General features: G+C 37.4%; 1 protein-coding gene across 1 annotated transcript; it reads left to right on the forward strand.

Annotated features, from left to right (window-relative positions):
- Positions 1-5,900: 5,900 nt before the first annotated feature.
- Positions 5,901-9,639, forward strand: LOC122740403 (olfactory receptor 1N1-like). Its single transcript, XM_043982534.1, has 2 exons — positions 5,901-6,660; positions 9,587-9,639. Exons 1-2 carry the CDS (start codon positions 5,901-5,903, stop codon positions 9,637-9,639), a joined length of 813 nt encoding a protein of 270 aa, XP_043838469.1.
- Positions 9,640-17,648: the final 8,009 nt, after the last annotated feature.

The raw sequence follows: 17,648 nt of genomic DNA on the forward strand, positions 1-17,648 counted from the left end.
TAGCTATGTGACCCTGGGCAAGTCACTTAGCCCTCATTGCTCTGGAAAGGTGTGTTTGGTGGAGAAAGAGAAAAAAAGAGGACTCCTGGACTGAAGGAGCTCACATTCTAAAGGGAGACATGCCAAGCAAACAATTATGTACAAACTGTATACAGGATAAACTGGAGATAATCAATCAATAAAAGAAAGGTTTGTGATAGCCAAATGTATTTAAGTTGTGACTTGAAGATTAGAGAAACTTTGGAAATATATGGCATACATCAGGAAGATTTAATTGAGGGGGCAGCAAGGTGGTACAGTAGATAAAGCACTGGCCCTGGATTGAGGAGAACCTGAGTTCAAATCTGGCCTCAGACACTTGACACTTAATAGTTTTGTGACCTTGGGCAAGTCACTTAACCCTCATTGCCCTGCCAAAAAAAAATTAATTGAAGTCATATATTTGTAACCTATATCATCATCATCATCTCTAGCTCTAGTTAAGCTATATGTAGGTGTATGTTGCATATGTCCTATGTATGTTATATGTATATTCCTATGTTCATATATATATACGTGCACATACCCAGCAATAACATGTTTGTTTATGTATATATGCAGTGTATTTGTTATAAGTGAAGGTATCTGTATATTAAAACAGCTAGGTGGCACAGTGGATAGAGTGCCAGGCCTAAAGATCAGGAAGCCCTCATGTTCCTGAGTTCATATCTGGCCATGAGATATTTACTACTTGTGTGACAGTGGGCAAGTCACTTAACTCTGTTTCCCTCAGGTTTTCTCTGTAAAATGAGTTGTAAAAGGAAATGGCAAACTCCAGTATCTGCCAATAAAACCCCAAATGGTGTCACAGAGTCAAATTCAACTAAAACCAATGATTGACAACAAAAATTTGTAAATTTATACATTATAAATATGTATTAATCATATATACATATACATTTATATATCTCCAGTGCGTGTTTGTTTGTGTATGTGTGTGTGAGGGGGTAGGGCGGAGAGACTTTCTTTGCTGAAGACTTACTAAAAAGTCTCTTGTTGGCATTCAGGGGACACCTGCTTCTTCATGACTACCAATTGTACAAATTTAGCAAGATTCTCCCACTCTAGAAAGACTTTGGGCATGAGGCTCAATGGATTCAGTCACTATAATACACAAATCAGAAAGGTTAAGTAAAGACAGAGGAACTTTTCCTCACAGATCTGGACAGTAAGTAATATGGATATGTTACATAGCATAGAATGTCAAGCTTAGAAAAAAGTTTTGGGGAATACTGTTTTCCCATTTTTATTCTTGTTAGAAGGGATATGTCTTTGGGAGGGGAGTAAAAGGCAGAAGGATATATTAGGAAAGGCAGAAGGATATATTAGGAAATGTAAGTAATATGACAAGCAGTGGTAACAATAAAAACATTTAAAGTTTTTCAAAAATAAATTAAGATTCTATGTGTCTATACAGATTTCATGATTGCAGGATGGTTTTTCCTGATCCTTGAAGCTGCTAGTGTCAATGCTTCACCCTGACCTGAAATTTCATTTGCCATTTTTTTCACTTAGATGTATAGATGTTGTCTCCCTTGATAAAATGGAAACTCCTTCACAACACTGACTACTTTATTTTGATCTTTCTTACCCCTGTTTCTACCACAGTCTTGACACCTAGCAGGTGCTAAATGAATGTTTATTGATTGATTCATTATTGGTTTTACCCTATAGTTTCAGATTTCAAGAGTAGGGTATGTTAAAAAGAGGGGCTGGGATAGACAGTGTGAAGAAATAACCTTCAATTCCCCAGAAACTGAACATGAATGGAGATAGGGGTTCTGTTTAGGAGATATATTTTATTCAGAGACCAATGGGTACAAGTCTGAAAACACAGCATTCTACTCTCTCCTACTGTAAGTGTTAATGGAAGAAGGTGGTGATATCCCATGAGAATCTCAAATTAACTGTTCTACAGTGCCTAGAGAATGGACAATGCATTAGGTCCCTCAATGTGGAACTCCATCCTAGGGACCCTCCTTTCTGTCCCAAGTGGGAAAGGTCTGGAGGGGACATAGATAGATGGTCAGGCAATTACTCATTATTACTCTAATAAATCTTTGGGGAACATTTTCCAGAGACTGTCAAAGTGCCAGTTAAGAAGGTAGGAGCTCTGATCTATTGGGGTGGGGAAGGCAGCATGGGAGAAAGGCACTTAGGACCCAGACACCTGCTCCCCAATTCATTCCAGCTCAGTGTGGAGCTCCATAGCCCCACACTTATGCTTCTAAATGCCAAGACTAAGGACAAAGACTTTTCTTTCTAAGTAACTTGCTCAGTCCAGAGTCCTACATGTTTTTATCTTCTCCTTTAGACAACGGAGGTCCCCTGTATCCCTCAACAAGCCTTTGAATTCTTATCATCTAGAGAGGAGAGACGGTGGCAGAAGAAAGTGTCCACTCAGTGATAGTTCCTCAGTATCTGAAATAAGCACAGAAGAGCTGGAGCTAAGGAATGGTAAGTATATACCTTTCCGGCTGTTTTTCAGTTACCCATTTTTGGGAGATTTCTAGCCTATGACTTAACTGGCATAGGGACCTTCCAGCAAATAGACTCCCATGACCAATATAGGTTTGTAATTATTGTGAAACTTGTGGTCCTAAGTACTTGGGGGGGGGGGACAAGGCATGGGGAGACTAAATGACTTTCCTGGGCCACAGTCAGTGTGTAACAGAGATAGGGCTGACTGAGAGCTTGGCTTTCTATCATGCTGCCTCTGTTAAACAAATAGACAAAAAAAACCATGGTAAATGTATAAGCAAGGTTTAAAGAACTATGTGAAGTCTAAGATAATACTGATTGAAGACATAAGAACAAAGTACCTTTATTATACAAAGTGCAATTTCAATGAGCTTCAGAGATTGTGTGGCAATTAATCAGGCAAAAGAGTATCAGAAATAATCTATGCAAAACTATGATGGTAGTAAAGTACAGAATCTACAGAGAAATGGTCAGTAGTGCAGTTTAATATAATAATCAGAATAATGATAATAATAATAACCAATAATATTTAGCATTATATAGTACTTAAAGGTTTGGAAAGCACTTAAAAATATCTCATTTTATCCTGGGAGGTAGGTACTATTCTTAGCTCACATTTCCAAGATGAGAACTGAGGCAAACAAAAGTTAAGTGACTTCTCCTGGGTCACAAATATAGTAAATACAAGGGAAGATTGGAACTTAGGTCTTCTACTGACTCAAAGTCCAGCAATCTATCACCTGATTCGTCTATGATATCCTATCGAGCAAATGATAGAGAATAGCTGAGTTAAAGATAGAAATGAAATACTGAAGAATATTGTGGGGTATGAATGCTGTGACTAAAGAAAATGAACTTGATCTCATTGTTATTATGGAGTCATTGTTGGATTTTTAGTTTAGGAGTATGGTAATGAAGGGTAGATTGAAGGGAAAAGTAGTAAGAGGAAGACCAATGGGGAGACTGGCATAGAAGTTCAGGAGAATGTTAATATAGACCTGTACCCAAGTAGACACAGTGGAAATTCAAAAGAAGAAACAGATGCTTGAGATTTTTTAAATGACATAGATGACCTCACTTACCAGGTTGGTTATGAGATGTCACAGAGTGCAAAATCAAAGAAATTTCCAAAGTTTGAACTTGGGAGTCCAGGTGAAAGGTGCTACAATTAAAAAAAGGAGCAGTCTGATGTCTGTTTTGAGGAAGCTGGACATTGAAGGATAGATAGGGTTTGCACAAGTATAGAGAGGGAGGAAGACAGTATTACAAGCTGAGTAAATAGCCTAAGTAAAGGCTTAGATGTAGAATTAAACCTTGTGGAAAGATTTTTGATACTGGCTTCAGGAGAGACCTTGGTACAATTTCTTCCACTGATATTTACTACTTGTGAACCATAGTGAAATCACTTCACTTTTTTCAGTCTTAGTTTCCTTCATCTGTAAAATGGGAACAATAATCTCCAAGGTATCTACACCCAAAGGGTTATTGTGAGGATGAGGGGAGATAAACTAACAACTTTCTTTGCAAAACTTTTCTTTTTTCTCCATACCTATGACTTCAACCATGGAGGGAGCTGTGGGTAAGAGACTCCTTATTCCAGTGCAAATGAACAAGTTTTCTATCATCTATAGGCTTAGACTGTTAGCAGGAGTAGCAGAAGGTGCTCTCTCAGTCACACTACCAGAGGAAGGACTAGAACCCCAAGTTTTCTTAACGTTGAGACAGGATATATAGAAGACAGGCTCTTTGCCCTCTGTATGATGTTTCTATTTGGAAACTCCAAAGCATCCAAGCACACATATGAACCTGCTTATAAACACAAAATCCTGTGATGATACTGAATACTAAAATGATGCATATATTATTAATTTATTTGATGATTAATAAAATAATATATCAATATCAATACCACCTACCCCCAGAGTACTTTCAGAAATGCATGAAATAATGTGTGTAAAGTACTTAGCACAGTACGTTTCACTTAGTAAGGACTATATAAATGTTAGTTTTTTTGTTCTAGTTTTATTATTATTACTATTATTATTATTATTATTATTAAAAAGGTATATGAGAGGCAGCTAGGTGGCACAGTGGATAAAGCACTGGCCCTGGATTCAGGAGTACCTGAGTTCAAATCCGGCCTCAGATACTTGACATTTACTAGCTGTGTGACTCTGGGCAAGTCACTTAACCCCCATTGCCCCGCAAAAAAAAAAAAAAAAAAGGTATATGGAACACAATGAATTATAGTCTGATATTATAATTAGGTGGTACTAGATTCAAATCATGCCTATGACACATACTACCTGTGTCACTTTGTGCACATTGTTCAAACTGAGAGTGCTCCCAGGGAACTCTCCAAGAAAATAAAACTAAGACTGCAACCTAATTGAGTGTTGTATTTTTTTTAAAAAAATTTCCTCACTTCCCTATATTTTAAAGTCTTCGACTGATTAAAGTGCAGCTAATGGCCATTGGAGTTTCCTCACTTTAGAAAGGGCACCAGGGAGGAAAGGATGCAAGTAAAAGAATCAAACATTTATTAAGCACAAACTACATTCTAGGCACTGTGCTAAGTGCTTTGCATATATTATCTGCTTTTTTAAAAAAATTATTATCTCCTTTTATCACCACAAATACCCTAGAAAGTAGCTTCTATAAATATCCCCATTTTACAATTGGGGAAAATGGTCTATCCATTGTATCATAAAGCTTTTCTCTGCATCAGCCCTCCTATTTTTGTGCTCCACAGCAATACTGAATATTGATAAAATGAAACTTCCTGGTTTCCTCCTTTATAAGATAACAGCAAAATTAATTACATTCTTACAGTATTCTCTCCTTTTGACCCCTAGATAGAACTAGAGAAGTATTAAAAAAAATCACACTGATCTACAGATCACTTGAGAAAAGCCTCCTGATTCATAGACCTCAGTACCATTCCTTGCAGTGGACTCTAGATATTTGATTCAAAGGGTTAGAGGGTGATAGGAATGTAGGTAGTCAGTTCAGTCTACTTTTTTAGGAAGTTATCATGTAAAGAGAGGAGATATATGGAGCTATAGTCTTTGGGAGTGAGAGTCAAGAGAAGAATTTTTAAGGTAAGGGAATTCTGGGCATGTGTATAGGCAGTGGGCATATAGATAGTATTTGGAGAGAAAATGGGAGAAAAGAAGAGAGGAATGGTCAACCAAGTAAACTCCCAGAGGAGAGGTGAGGAGATAAAATAAAAGCCTTCATGGCACCAATGGATTCCTGATAGAACTTGGTTATCCTGATGTATAAAATGGTTCTTTCCACTCCAATCTGTAATATATTTAAAGTATATTACTCTGTTTTCTTAGGTCTTTTGTTTAGTGACCCCTTAACATGTCAATGACATGGGACATGGAAATCAGACCAGTGTTTCTGAGTTTCTTCTCCAGGGGCTCTCCCAGTGGCCAGAACACCAACAACTCTTCTTTGGATTGTTTCTCTGCATGTACCTGGTTACCATGGTAGGGAATGTGCTCATCTTCCTTGCCATCATCTCTGAAGCTCGCCTCCACACCCCTATGTATTTCTTCCTGGCCACTCTTTCCTTTGCTGACATTGGTCTATCCTCTAGTATAGTCTTGAAGATGCTACATAACCTGTATACTCAGCATCACACCATCTCCTATGCAGGGTGCCTAACACAACTCTATTTCTTTCTTTCATTTGGGGACATGGACAGCTTCCTGCTTGCTGTGATGGCATATGATCGCTACATGGCCATCTGTTACCCACTCCATTATACCACAGCCATGAGTCCCCAGCTCTGCATCCTTCTGGTGAGCATGTGCTGGGTGATCACTAATCTCCATGCTCTGTTACACACTTTGCTCATGGCAAAATTGTCCTTCTGTGTGGTAGGGAAAATATCCCACTTTTTTTGTGACATCAGTCCCCTGTTGAAAGTGTCCTGCTCTTCCACCCATCTAAATGAATTAATGGTTTTTGTTGCAGGTGGTCCAGTTATGACAGTTCCTTTCCTATGCACTCTAATCTCTTATATCTACATTGTCTCTGCAATTCTCAGGATGCCATCTTCAGGGGGTGGCAGGAGAAAGGCCTTCTCCACTTGTGGCTCTCACCTCTCTGTGGTCTGTATGTTTTATGGTACAATTTTCAGTGTGTATCTCTGCCCTTCATCTACTTTCTCCTCCAAAGACATTGTGGCCTCTGTGGTATACACAGTGGTAACGCCAATGCTCAACCCTTTCATCTATAGCCTAAGAAACCAAGACATGAAGGTGGCCCTGGGGAGTCTCCTCAGAGGCAAAGATACTTACCTCTCAATCCACATTGACCCCTTAGCCTTCTATGCTCAGCATTTTTCTTAATCGCTTTTCAGCTTTGAACTGATAAGGATATCAGGTCTTTTTTATTTCTCTGATTTATTTTTATTTTTTATTACAGGATGAGGCTCCCTTCTTTAGGAAAAGCTAGCCCTAATGGCTAAGAGAGATAACATAGATAGTCTTTTAAGTCTAGATTTCCATAGATTTAGCGAGCTGATAAATTGTGAAAACTTTGGTCATTTAGTAGCATATAACTTAGAGTAAGATATAATAAAATAATCTTAGGATTAATTTTTGTTTGTTTGTTTGTTTTGGTTTTTTTGCAGGGCCAATGAGGGTTAAGTGACTTGCCCAGGGTCACACAGATAGTAATTGTCAAGTGTCTGAATCCAGATTTGAACTCAGGTCCTCCTGATGCCAGGGCTGGTGCTCTAGCCACTGTGCCTCCTAGCTGCCCCCAGGATTAAAATAAAAAAAATAGGTTTCCCTTTCTGTCACAAAAGAGGTGTTTGACCAGAGGCTAAATCTACCTTTCTGGCAGTTGGAGAAAAGTTAGCCAGATTAAGAGGTTAAGTTACTCTTTCCAGTCTCAGTGGACAAACTCCTTTTATCTTGAGCTACGGGCTAAATTGAAGAATGGAATAGTCTAAGGAAGATGGGGGGGGGAGGGTTGACTGCTAACAATGACACAAATTCGTCTTTCCCAATACACTTTCTGGTTACAAAAAGCCCCCCACCTTGTCGGAAAAGACTTCTGCCCTAGGATTAAGAAATTTGGAGTGGGGGTGGGGCAGCTAGGGGCACAGCAGAGAGAGTACCAGCCCTGGATTCAGGGGACCTGAGTTCAAATCTGGCTTCAGACACTTGACACTTACTAGGTGTGACCCTAGGAAGTCACTTAACCCTCATTGCCCCACCATAAAAAAAAAAGAAAAAAGAAAAGAAAGTTTGGGAGATGTTAACTACTCAGGTGACCTCACTTGTTTAATTGAATTATGTTCAAAACAAGGTTCAGTCATTTTTTACTCCTTCTTTTTACTATAGAAATCAGCTCTCTAAATCATTTCTCTCATACCTCTACAAAGTGACCTAGTTAGTATGCAAATACTAGCTTTGCAAATTAAATAATAGATAACTAGATAAGTGTCCTCAGTTTTTGGTTTATTTCAGACAATCAATTTTGTCAGAAACTGGTATGTTTGAAAAGTATTCACTAATGGGTAAAGAAAACCTGGAGACAAGTCTCTAATAAAAATTCCCCAATGCTTTGTCCTTAGCACAGTTACTATCAATCTTTTTTTAACAGACTTAAGTAGTCATAGCTACCATATTTATCAAATTTGTAGATGGGGGCAGCTAAGTGGTGCAGTGGATAAAGCCACTGGCCTTGGATTCTGGAGGACCTGAGTTCAAATCTAGCCTGACACTTGACACTCAACTAGCTGTGTGACCTGGGCAAGTCACTTAACCCTCAGTGCCCTGCCAAAAAAAATTTGTAGATGGCCTAAAAATGGGAAGAAGAAACACTTGAGATGACAGAACTGACATCCCAAAATAAGTCACCAGGTTTTAATTATGGCTACCTTACTGAATCACAGAATGAAAGAGCTAGAAAGGACATGTGAATACTAAGAACCTAAACTAAACCTGACGAAGAATGTTCTCTACAACACTCCCAACTTCAACCTGACATCAAATCTAAATTGTCTTCTTTGGAAACTTCTACCTGTTGCTTTTTGGGACCAAGTAGATCAGGTCTAATCCCTCTTTCACAGGACCACTTTTCCATTCTTCAAGACCACTATAATGGCCCCTCCTCATCCTTCTAAATATTCCCTTTTACATTCAATTCAACATATTTCCTTTAGCTCACATATGATACATTTATAAGTCATCTCAATCTTTCTGTTCATCCTCTCCTGCTCATTCATCAACATGTCCCATTTCTTTTCTCTTTAAAATATCATGCCCAGAGCAGAAAATATTCCAGCTGTGGCATCACTAGGTCAGAGTACAAGTATTATCTGTCTTTTTGTGGGCCTCTTCCCTTTTAATCCTGCCCAGGATATGATTAAGTTTTTTTTTTTTTTATTTTAATTGGACTCAAGGTTTTATTTACAATATAAGGAAACTTTGAGTTCTTTTTCACAAGAAAGACCACATTTAGTAGGGAGAAATATGAAGTCTAGCTCTTGCATTAAAGACAATTCACAGTATCTGCTCATACAAGCCTTTTCACGTCCTTTTTTTTTTCTTTTTTTTTTCTTTTTTTTTTTTTTTTTTTTTTTTTAGTGAGGGCAATTGGGGTTTAAGTGACTTGCCAAAGGTCACACAGTTTGTAAGTGTTAAGTGTCTGAGGCCAGATTTGAACTCAGGTACTCTATCCACAGTGCCACCTAGCTGCCCCCCATATCCTTTGAAGCAATTAATTTCATATTCCTTATACCACAGTCATGCTCCATTACATTCACTTATCGCAAATGATTCCTCAATATACCCCTTAGTTTCTGATTTTTTTCCACTATAAAAGAAAGAGTGAAGTGAGCAGAGTTAGAAGAAAAATTTCTACTCATATCAATATTACAAGAAAAAAGCAATTATGAAGAATTTTGCAAACCAATGCTAAGTAAAAGAGAAGAATCTAGTAGAACAATTTGTGCAATAAAAATAACACCATAAAAATGAAAAAAATGAAATCTGTAAAGAACTATGAACAATTATAGTGACCATTCATCATTCCAAAGGGCTGATTATGATGATAAAGAATGCTATCTTTTACAGAGAAGTGACAGATTAAGGGGGTAGAATGGGGCAAATATTTTTGTATATAATTTACTGATGGGATTTTTTGCTTTACTATTGATTATTCATGTTTGTTTTAATAAAGTTATTTTCATTTCCCCATTGTAGCAGGGATAAGAAGGAAAGAAAATAGATTTCTGTTATTTTAAAAAAAATTGAGAGGTAGGAGGGTATTACAGATATGAAATGCTACATGAACTTTCAGTTGAGGTTGCTCTATTATTAATTTTATTTACCTGTTTGATTGGTTACAAAAGGATTCTAAAGAAGTAGGAGTCATTTTAAATATTTATAATATAAAAAGATAATCCATTCTAAATCTCTAAAAAGAATAAATAAAAAGTAGGGACATAAGTACAAGATGGAAGATTTGTATTTAAACAGCAATTCATGTGAAAAAGGCCAGGTAGAGTTAGAGGACTGTAAACCAAAACAAGAAAACCAATGCCCTTCTATACTTCATTATTAGAAGTAATGTGTTCATAATTCTTTACCCTTGGTCAGAATATAATGTACATTTAGTTTCCAGTTCTAATACGCACATCCCATGAAGAATATTGACAAGTTAAGCTATATCCAGAGGAGATGGATGGACTATTAAAGAGAAAAACAAAGTCTGGAAGATGAGAATCACTGTAAAGAATTGTGTAATCTATATGTTTAATCTTTAAGGGGGGGAAACGTTAAGCTAATTAACCTGTTTTCAAAGATCTGAAGGTCTTTTGAGTGAAAGACTCATTTGGTTTGGCCTTAGAAGTCAAAACTCGAAACAATGATCAGAAGTTACAGAGACACAGGTTTTAGCTGAGAAGAACTTTCTAAAAATTAGATCTGACAAAAGTAAAATAATGCTGCCTCAGATGATAGCAAGCTCTCCAAACTGGAGGTCTTCAAAGAGAGGCCAAACGGCCATTTGTGGGATGTATAGTAGAAGGAGCTGTTAATGAAGGAGAGGTTAAATCAGGAAGGAAAGTAGGAGGAACTCTCTGAAGAGCCTTTCTATACTGAAATCTGATTTTATAGTTCAAAATAATAAAAGTAATGATTTTTCTTCAGCTGAGAAGCTTTCATTTTCCAGATGAGGAAAAAAACCCCAGAGAATTATATAACTTAACAAAGATAAGAAGCCATGTGAAGATTGTTACAACATCACCCTCTTATGTTAGAAGGATCTATGTTATCCTTAAATGACATCCTTTTGAATTTTGAATTGAGGGTTGAAAGGTGGGTTTGGGGGTATAACAGATTAACTCCAGTGTCATGCCATTTAGTGAACAAGGTTATATTCCTCTATTTGATATTCTATAGGCTTGTATTTTTTTCCTTCTAAATCTTCCAGGGGCAGCTAGGTGGTACAGTAGATAAAGCACCTGGCCTTGGATTCAGGAGGACCTGAGTTCAAATCTGACCTCAGACACTTGATTACTTACTAGTTGTGTGACCCTGGGCAAGTCACTTTCAACCCCATTGCCTAGCAAACAAATACTAAACAAAACCACAAACAAAGATATAGCCTTCTAAATCTTCCAAACTGAAGAGTCCTACTCTTTTGTGACGTGTGTTCTTAGAAAAGCAATTTATTATGTAAGACTCTGAAGGAGTGGCAAGCAAAGGGAATATAGTGATTCTGGAGGTGCGAGCTGTGGGGATCATGCAGCTACCTCTAAGTGAGGTTCAAAAGTTATTACTCCTGAGGGATTTCTACTAAGAAGAGCTTTCTCTGCTAAGAATTGGGATCCCACGACTCTTAGCTCCCTAACAATAATGTGGTTTCCAGAGTTAATTTCACGTAATGTTTTCCATCATTTTTATCATTAAATTCAGTGAAGAAATAGTGCAATCTACAACATAAGTAGTTTTGCAAGATAATGACATTGATGATGTCACACTCTAAGAAACTAAATGTCAGTTTGCCAAATCTTATATCTTTGTTTCCCCAGTCATGTTTTGATTAGCTGGAGGGTTCATTCCTGCCTTTCCACAAAACTTTAGCACCACTGCAATTAAGAAACAAATAGTTATAAACTACCAACTTGAAAATACATTTTTATTTTCCTTATCGTTTGGGGAGTTTTGAATTTTTCTTTGGAATAAGAAGGGGCCTTTACTGGTCAAAGTAGTTTCTCTATTAAGTATGAGTTACTTAGAGATGATGAAGTAGATAGAATGCTGGACTTGGGGTTGGGGAAACCTGTGTTTTGATGCGAAGCTCCAGATTGGATGATTGGAATGATGCCACCTACTGGAGACTTGCTATGGGAAAGCTCCATCATGAGGAAAATGCCTCAGAGACATTGTGGCTTTTCCTTGGCATCAGAAATGACATTTGCTCATGGGTGCTGTCTATCAAGGCTAACAGCCAATCAACTTGAGCAGCCTCATATTTTCCGGGAGGAGACAGGAAGGAGGAAAGGGAGCCTGCGCAGAGAGCGCGGGGGCTTTTGGGTTCCTGACTTGGTGGTGGTGGCAGCATAGGACTTCACAGAAATTTGAGGAAAGATAGGAATGCCAGGCTGTTGGAATTCTGTTTTCTCAATCTTTTTCTTTCTATTTTTCCAAATAAACCCTTAAAAACCTAAACTCGTTTTATCAGTGATTTTAGTCAGTTTCCCCCCAAAACTGGGGGAACAGATTAGAATCCACATTTAGAATCTTAAATTACACAAGACTCTCCTAAGCTGTATGACCCCGGGCAAGTCAATTAATTTCTATTTGCCTCAGTTTGCTCAGCTGTAAAATAAGAATAATGGCACCAACTTTCCAGGATTGGTGCGACGATAAAATAAGATATTTGGTTTTTTTGTTGTTTTTTTGTTTTTGTGGGGCAATGGGGGTTAAGGGACTTGCCCAGGGTCACACAGCTAGTAAGTGTCATTTGTCTGAGGCCAGATTTGAATTCAGGTACTCCTGAATCCAGGGCTGGTGCTTTATCCACTGCGCCACCTAGCCACCCCAAAAGTGATGTTATGAATACTTTGGTATGTATAGGTCTTTTATTTCTTCCTTTGATTTCTTTTGTTTTGTTTTGTTTTTGTTGGCCAATTGGGGTTATGTTACTTGCCCAGGGTCACAAAGCTAGTAAGTGTTAAGTGTCTGAGGTCAGATTTGAACTCAGGTCCTTCTGAATCCAGGGCCATTACTCTATCCACTGTGCCACCTAGCTGCCCCAAGATAATATTTGTAATGAACTTTTTATACTGTAAGTTGCTGTGTAAATAGTACCTATACATGGTCTACCAAGGTCATTAAATTTTTGGCTTTAATTAAGTTGGAATATCAACTCTGAAAAGCAGATAGCATGAGAGATCAGTCATCCCTGGAAACTTTGTGGCACAATCAGATGTCATATTAGAGCACCAAAAAGAAGCTACCCAGTGAGAAAATGTTTTCAACAAGAAACTCTCTCATATGAGAACCACAGAGTAATAAAACTTGTTGTAGATTATGGAAAAGAAGATATGTGTAGAATATTAGTTCTTATCTTCAGAGAACCTGCAGGATTGTATATGATGAAGGGGCCATACATGTGTTCTGTTTCAGCAGAATATAGAATTAAATCAATAATTTTAAAAAGACATTTTCTAACTCATTCTGATGACGATTTCTAGAACTATTACGGACTGTCCCAGAAATAAAAGGAACTACCTTGGGATGAGTTGCTCCTCCCCATCATTTGAAGTGTGCAAAGAGGTTGTTTGACCATTTGTTAGACAGTTATTCAGCAAATTTTATTTCTGAATGAGAGCTTGGACTAGATACTCTGTAAGGAAATTTTTAATCATTATAACTTAATAAAGAATGTCAATTTTATTTGAATTCTGAATCTGTGGTTTTATAGTTCCCATGACTAAAGCTTATTATTCACATCAGGCCTCATGCCTACACGTCACTAAGTATTAGGAAAGCTTTTTGAGAGGAGGTGTGGTGGGTGAAAGATGCAATGATTATGGAAACAAAGTTTTTGAACTTCTAAGAATGTTATTGCATGATAAGTCAATAACATATTTCCTCAGCTTAGGGCATGGATCCCAAGTACAGGGCTGACAGATTTTTATACTTTAAAAACAATTCATTAAATAGGACCAATTAAAAGAAAATAATTGACCACTCCAAAAATTAGGTAATCTGATTTCAACTTGGAGGAAAGAGTAGGGACTTTCCAAGTTGAGAGGGAGAAAAAACAGGATAAATTCTTTGAAATTAATAAAGAGATGTCCCTACCCTATCCCCAAGTTTCTGTATTCAACCAAGAAGGAACAAGAAACAATAACTGATTGATCTGCATGGTGCCAGTTTTCAGATAAGAGTTATGGGTGTTGCTTGAGATATATAATTTGTGATGAAACCTCCCTGCATCTATCTTTGGACCTGATTGGGTTGCAGGTCAGCATAACCTAGGTCCTTATTTAAACTTCTCTAAACAACAAGTAGCGGTTGTCCAGCTATCCAATAATGCAAGGCTAGGTTCAAACATGCAACAAAGTCCTTTCACAATTTCCAAAAATGAATATCTTACAAGACAGAAATTGGACTAAACCTGATAATTGAATAGAAAGGGAACTGAACTTGCTTCAGAACTGAGTCACAAGATAGAGTCAATTTCCCTACCACTTGCTGTTCCAATCTCTTCAGTTCCCTCACAGGAAAAGTTTTTTTGATTTCATCTGTTTGCCCTCAGCATCTAGAACAGGGCTTTGTATATAGTAGGCACCTAATAAATGCTTGATGAATGGACTGAATAAAATATGAACCCTGCTTATATATAGAAAGATCATCTCACAAATGCCATATACAATTCAAATGTTTGACCTTATTTTTATCTTCTGCTTCAACTCATTGGAATTCTTTACAAATAGCATTTTGGTGAATGTGGACTTGGTCAATTTGAAGTTGTCATAAAATTGGAAAATTGAATTATGTTGTAATTCCGACTGACAAGGTCTTATGCTTCAACCACCTCTCCATGCTAAAGGTAATTGAAAATATAGCTTTAGTTTTACAGTACCAATTGCTTACTGGAAATTTTCATCTGGATATTATATAGGGATAACCAACTCAACATGTCAAAAATTAGAACTATGCTCTTTTATCCTGAACTTCACTCATATTTCAAACTTCCTTGTTGCTGTCCAGGAGTAGCACCCTCTTTATTTCCTCTTTGGTTTGTATTCTTCATGTCATTCTTGATTACTCACTTCTCACTCACTCCAATATCCATTCAGTTGCAAATCTTGTGATTTCACAACTAAAGTGTGATGGCTGGGTAACTAAAAGGATTATACCATTTATTTACAATAATTGAGACATTTGGAGGAGGGGCAGGATTGGAAGAAAAGCTAATCAGCTTTGACATATTGAATTTCATTTGCCTTGGGCAGAATCTAAGTCTTTAACTGGCAGTTGGTGTTATAGGGTGGAAATTAAAGAGGGTCACAAATAAAATTTAACATAGGTAAACTGATTCAATTCTCTAAGGAGCATATTAGGTCCTAAAACAGGCTTATGGGCCTGATAATAAAGAATGTGTCTAATGGCTATGATTCTGGCCAAAAGACCCAAAAATTTTAGACAGCAATGTCATTTTATAAGCATAGACCAAAGAAAAGAACAGAAATCATCTAATTGACCAGAATCACAGAGACCAAAGGTCATTACTTGGTTGCATCAAAGAAGCAGGCATAGTGCCCACATTTCATGAGGACTCCCTCTATGTCTTTAAGGAATTCCTGTATTAATTTTAAATGTCCTTGGGGCATACTGAAGTCCCTGAGAAGAGCAAACTTACTAGTGACTAGGGAATTAGATAAGGCCACATTAATTTTTTTTTATTTAGAAATTGTAATTTCCAAATAATATATAAAAACAAATTTTAACGTCTATTGTTAAAACTTTGTTTTCCAAATTCTCTTCCTCCCTCCCACTCTCCCTCCCACTTAAGAACTCAAGCAATTCAATATAAGTTATACACATGAAGTCATGAAAAAACATTTCCACATTACTCAAGTTGTAAGAAACAGACAAAAAATCTTTAGAAAAGGAACTAACAAAAAATTATGCTTCAATCTGTACTCAGCAATGATCATTTCTTTCTCTATAGAAGGATTGCATTTTTCCATAAGTCTTTTAATGTATCTTGGATCATTGTACTGCTGAAAAACTAAGTCATTTACAACAGATCATCTTTCAATACTGCTGTTATTTTGCATTCAGTGCATTCCCCCTTTTCACCAGCTCATGAAAGTGTTTATAATTTAAGATTCTAAATGTGGGTTCTAATCTGTCCCCCACAGTTTGGGGGAAACTGACTAAAATCACTGATAAAATGAGTTTAGGTTTTTAAGGGTTTATTGAAAGATAGAAAGAGAAAGATTGAGAACAGAATTCCAACAGCCTGGCATTCCTATCTTTCCTCAAATTTCCTGTGAAGTCCTCTGCCGCCACCACCACCATCAAGTCTGGAACCCAAAAGAGACAGACCTCTCTGCCCAGGCCCTACTTCCTCCTTCCTGTTGCCTCCCAGAAAATGGGAGGGTCCTCAAGTTGATTGGCTGGACAGTACCCATGTGCAAATGTTACTTCCTGACGCCAAGGAAAAGCTGCATGGCCTTGCCCTCTGAGGCATTCTCCTCATGGTGGAGCTTTCCTATAGTAAGTCTCCAGTAGGTGGCATCATTCCAATCATTACAAAAGTCTTTCCAGGTTTTTCTGATAGCAACCTGCTCATCATTTTTTTATAGTAAACTATATTTATATAGTACTAAAAAGAGAGATTTCCTTACAATAAACCAATGATGCTGATTATTGCAACAACAATAATAGATAACATTTATATAGTACCTTATACCTCACAAAGAATTGTCTTCACAAGAGCCCAGGAAAGTACCATAAGCTTTATCATCATCATCATTATCAGCAGCATCTTAATCAGCTTCCTAGTCATCATTTTACATTGTTCTTGACTCTGCTTCAATTTTTTTTTCATATTACTATTGCTAACTGTATTTCCCTCCTTCCTATTTCCCTTCCCCATGATATTTATTCTATTTTTATCTTCTTTCATCCCTATCCCTCCTCAAAAGTATTTTGCTTCTGACTGCTCCCTCCCCCCAATCTGCCCTCCCTTCCTTCATCCCTCCCCCCCTTATCTTCTTCCCCTCCTACTTCCCTGCAGGATAAGATAGATACCATACCTAATTGAGTGTGTATTATATTCTCTCTTTGAGCCATTCTGATTTTTATCATTCACTCCCCTGCATCTCCCCCATATTCTCCTCAATTCCATAATCTTTATCTTGCTTTCTTTATGTGAGATACTTTGCTCCATTCCACCTCTACCTTTACCTTTCTTCCAGTGCATTCCTTTCATCCCTTAATTTATTATTTTTAAGATTTCATCCCTTCATATTCAATTCACACCAGTGCTCCTCTGTCTAAATATACCCATCAGCTGTCCCTTTTAATGAGAAAGTTCTTATGAGTTAGTCATATCATCCTTCCAAGTAGGAATGTAAACAGTGTAACCTTTTAACATCCTTCTTAATTTCTTTTTCCTGTTTACCTTTTAATGCTTCTCTAGGGTCTTGTATTTGAAAGTCAATTTTTCAATTCAGTTCAGTTCTTTTCATCATGAATACCTGCAAGTCTTCTTTTTCATTGAAGTCCCATTTTTCCCCCTAAAGTAATATAATCAGTTTTCCTAGATAGGTGATTCTTGCTTGTAATCCCAGTTCCTTTGCCCTCTGAAATATCATATTCCTAGCCCTCTGATCCTTTAATGTAGAAGCTGCTAGGTCTTGCTTGGGTTATCCTGACAGTGATTCCACCATACTTGAATTGTTTCTTTCTGGCTGGATGTGATATTTTATCCTTGACCCTGGTGCGTCTGGAATTTGGCTATAACATTCTTGGAGTTTTCACTTTGGAATCTCATTCAGGAAGTGGTCAGTGGATTCTTTCAATTACATACTTTGCCTTCTGCTTCTCGAATATCAGGGCAATTCCCTC

This window comes from Dromiciops gliroides, chromosome 2, assembly GCF_019393635.1.
Source record: "Dromiciops gliroides isolate mDroGli1 chromosome 2, mDroGli1.pri, whole genome shotgun sequence".
In the NCBI taxonomy this organism is placed as follows: Eukaryota; Metazoa; Chordata; class Mammalia; order Microbiotheria; family Microbiotheriidae; genus Dromiciops; species Dromiciops gliroides.

Excerpts from the sequence above, each read along its gene's own strand:
- LOC122740403 (XM_043982534.1), top strand. The coding sequence starts at position 5,901 with ATGGGACATGGAAATCAGACCAGTGTTTCTGAGTTTCTTCTCCAGGGG. Across the intron at positions 6,661-9,586 it reads TGTGGTCTGTATGTTTTATG|GGCTGATTATGATGATAAAG; the intron begins GTACAATTTTCA and ends ATCATTCCAAAG.